The sequence below is a fragment of the Lactuca serriola genome, chromosome 8 (assembly GCF_051521515.1).
Source record: "Lactuca serriola cultivar US96UC23 chromosome 8, Lser_US96UC23_V15, whole genome shotgun sequence".
NCBI classification, from domain to species: Eukaryota; Viridiplantae; Streptophyta; class Magnoliopsida; order Asterales; family Asteraceae; genus Lactuca; species Lactuca serriola.
Genome location: NC_136415.1, coordinates 103,326,604 through 103,329,621, shown reverse-complemented (window position 1 = coordinate 103,329,621; position 3,018 = coordinate 103,326,604). Strand labels below are relative to the sequence as shown.

Genomic DNA, 3,018 nt, shown 5'->3' with positions numbered 1-3,018 from the left:
AGAGAGAGAGAGAGAGAACTATAACTCACCGTATTAGTTTAGTGAGGAATAACTATCTTTCTCAGCTACCATCTTCAATTTATGCATCTTGGCTCATCCTCTAGATTAAGGCCTAATCATACAACATTTCTAGTTCCTTAAAACTTGTCTTAACCTATTAAGATCTTATCTATTCTAAATGTCAAAATGATCACTTAATTGATCATAATTCTAACATTTCATTCTCTATTTTTAAATTAAACCCAATCAATGAATTAAGCATCCCATAATAATTAATTCATCATAATCTAACATTTAATGTATTAAGTCATAAATAATCACTAGTCAACGTTTCAAACCCTAAGTCTTATTGGATTGATCCCATTCATGAGAATCACTTTCTAAGCTTGGTTAAAACTTCTAGACACTATCAATAACATCATACATAATTTATATACTAATCAAACCACACAATCTATTCAATTCATCAAAACATCATAAGCTCTAATTATCTTAATTAAGGTATAATTACAAGTACATGATCTTACTTAGGATTATTATGCATATAATCCTCTTCTTTCTTTCTCTTTATTATGCTTCGATACATGACTATCACATACAAACATATATATATATATATATATATATATATATATATATATATATATATATATATATATATATATATAGGAGATAGTTCACTTGAGATTAAAAAAGTAGAGATCTAGAGATTCAACCTCAGCCACATATTTCTCATTTGCCATTGTAACGCTACAGTGTACCGGCAGCAGCGATGTATTCCTAATCATAAATGATTATATGGCAGAGAGGTATAATCATATACTCCCTCCGTCCCAATTTAAATGTCCAGGTTACTATTTTAGGTTGTCCCAAAATAAATGTCCATTACTAAAAATAGATGAATAGTTTACCAAATTACCCCTTATCATTTGAGTTAACCAATATGTTTTTATTAATGTGTTTTATGATTAGTAATTAAAAAAAAAAGATCATCCACGGAATATGGAAACAAATACTCGAGTAACTCTAGTAAACAAAAAATTCAATCATATGAATTCATTATGTAGTGGCATAGTAAATCAAATCGTAACCACACAACCAAAACATCTCACTTTTTCTAATTTTCATTAAAAAAAAGGTCAAAATACAAGTGTTCTTTTCCAAATAAGGTGACGTGCAATGCATTTTTACTGGTTCAAATACAATATGGCGTCGTCTAATAAATTTTGATCACATTCAATTTGGAGTGGCAAATTACCTTCTCGTTCTAACCTACATTTACCAATATGCGGTACATGATAGTTGTTGCCACCTTGAACTTTTATGATTTCTTTCATACATGTTTGTAGTGTTAAAAAAACATTGTTAAGTTGTTGTGATGGCATTCTTTCAAAAGATGTTTGAACCGCATCAACCAATTCATCAATTGTACGCAAAACCTCTTGTTCTTGAAGTGATTGGATTGCTCGAAAAAAACCAAGGTCTAACACATTCAAATCCGGACTATTAGGGGGCTGAAAACAAAGTCGAATATCAAATCCATCTCGAGATGCCGCTTCAAGAAACTCGCTATCGTTAACATCAATATGGGGCTTTGCGTTGTCTTGTTGAATAAATATTGGACCGATATGACCTTGCGGCCATTTGGCTTTGATATCCGGTAGAACCTTTTCTATCAACCATGACTTTGTTACCTCTTTGTTCACCGATAAAATAGGCTTCGTCTCCAATGTTCCCGCAATACGGTTTTTGCTTGAACGCTTAGCGGGTGCTAATGTTGTAAACGGGTATATACCAATTTTTCCTGAAAATACTTCGTTACCTAATGAATCAAATCTCGGTCTTGCTACGGCCGCTAGAAACATAACTTTTGTGATAAACTTTTTGCTTTTACATGTTCGCAACGGTTCATCCTCACCGGGGACAAGGTAGTAACGTTTTGATGGTTTTGATATGTAAAACCACTTTTCATCAATATGAACAACATTAAACATATCATAGAATGTAGGAATCGGACTTAATAATGATTGTATAGTAATCTTGGATAAGCAAAATTCTAACCTTTCTCTTCTATTCTCATGAGTTAGAGTCGGCTTGATCGCATTTGTATGTGGTCGAACTACACCTTCCTTGATACATCTATGCATCGTTGATTTCGAGACATTTATAGATTTCGCAAGAGACCGTATATTGGCTCGACGACGTAATGGAACTTCTGAAACTTGATTCAAGTTTATTTGTACCCTTTTCCGCCCAACAACCTTTGGCTTATTTGAAGATAAATCAACAGGTAATCCGTGGTCAATTTGAAATTTAGCTTGATGCCAAATGCGACTAATTGTCCGTGTAGAAACCGAAAATCGTGAAGCTATTTCACTTATGGAACCTTTTTTTAATTCTCCATCACTACTTTCTTGCAATAAGAATTGATATATGGTTTGACGTTGGGCAAGGGTGGTGTTTTTTTTAGTGGATGGATTGGTGGAAGGCTCCATATATGAAGATTTGAATTATGATCAATAATGAATAATGTTTAGGCTAGTCATAGAAGTCTTTGCTTAAATGAAGACATATTTATATGTAATTAATGGGAAGTGAAGAGACACATGGATAAGTTGGCGGCAAAAGAAAAGGCTACGTAATCTAAAATCAAAATGAAATTTTAAATGAGTTTTAATCTAAATGAAATTTTACTGTGATTTGCCACAAAATTATGGCGGCAAATTTTGCCTCCATTTGTTTATCAAAAATAATGAAAGTTTCAAGATACATTTTGGCAAATAAAATTTGTTTCAAGATACGTTTATTTGAATTCTAAAAGAAACTAAATAAAAAAAATTAATAATGGTAGAAATGACATTTTATTAGGTAAAAGCCACATTGATTTGTGTTTTCTTAAACCGCGTGTTTTTTGTAGGTGGACACTTATTTTGGGACGGAGGGAGTATTATTATACATGTTTATACGTATAAGCTTAATCATAAATGATTATACATATATGTCTCTTCACTGATAAGC

General features: G+C 32.1%; 1 protein-coding gene across 1 annotated transcript; it reads right to left on the bottom strand.

The window, feature by feature from the left end:
• Positions 1-1,187: 1,187 nt before the first annotated feature.
• On the bottom strand, positions 1,188-2,495 carry LOC145067243 (uncharacterized). The gene has a single exon (XM_079014427.1). The coding sequence runs from the start codon at positions 2,493-2,495 to the stop codon at positions 1,188-1,190; it is 1,308 nt and encodes a 435-aa protein (XP_078870553.1).
• Positions 2,496-3,018: the final 523 nt, after the last annotated feature.

Bases quoted from the DNA above. Each gene is read 5' to 3' on its own strand.
- LOC145067243 (XM_079014427.1), bottom strand. From the start codon at position 2,495: ATGGAGCCTTCCACCAATCCATCCACTAAAAAAAACACCACCCTTGCC.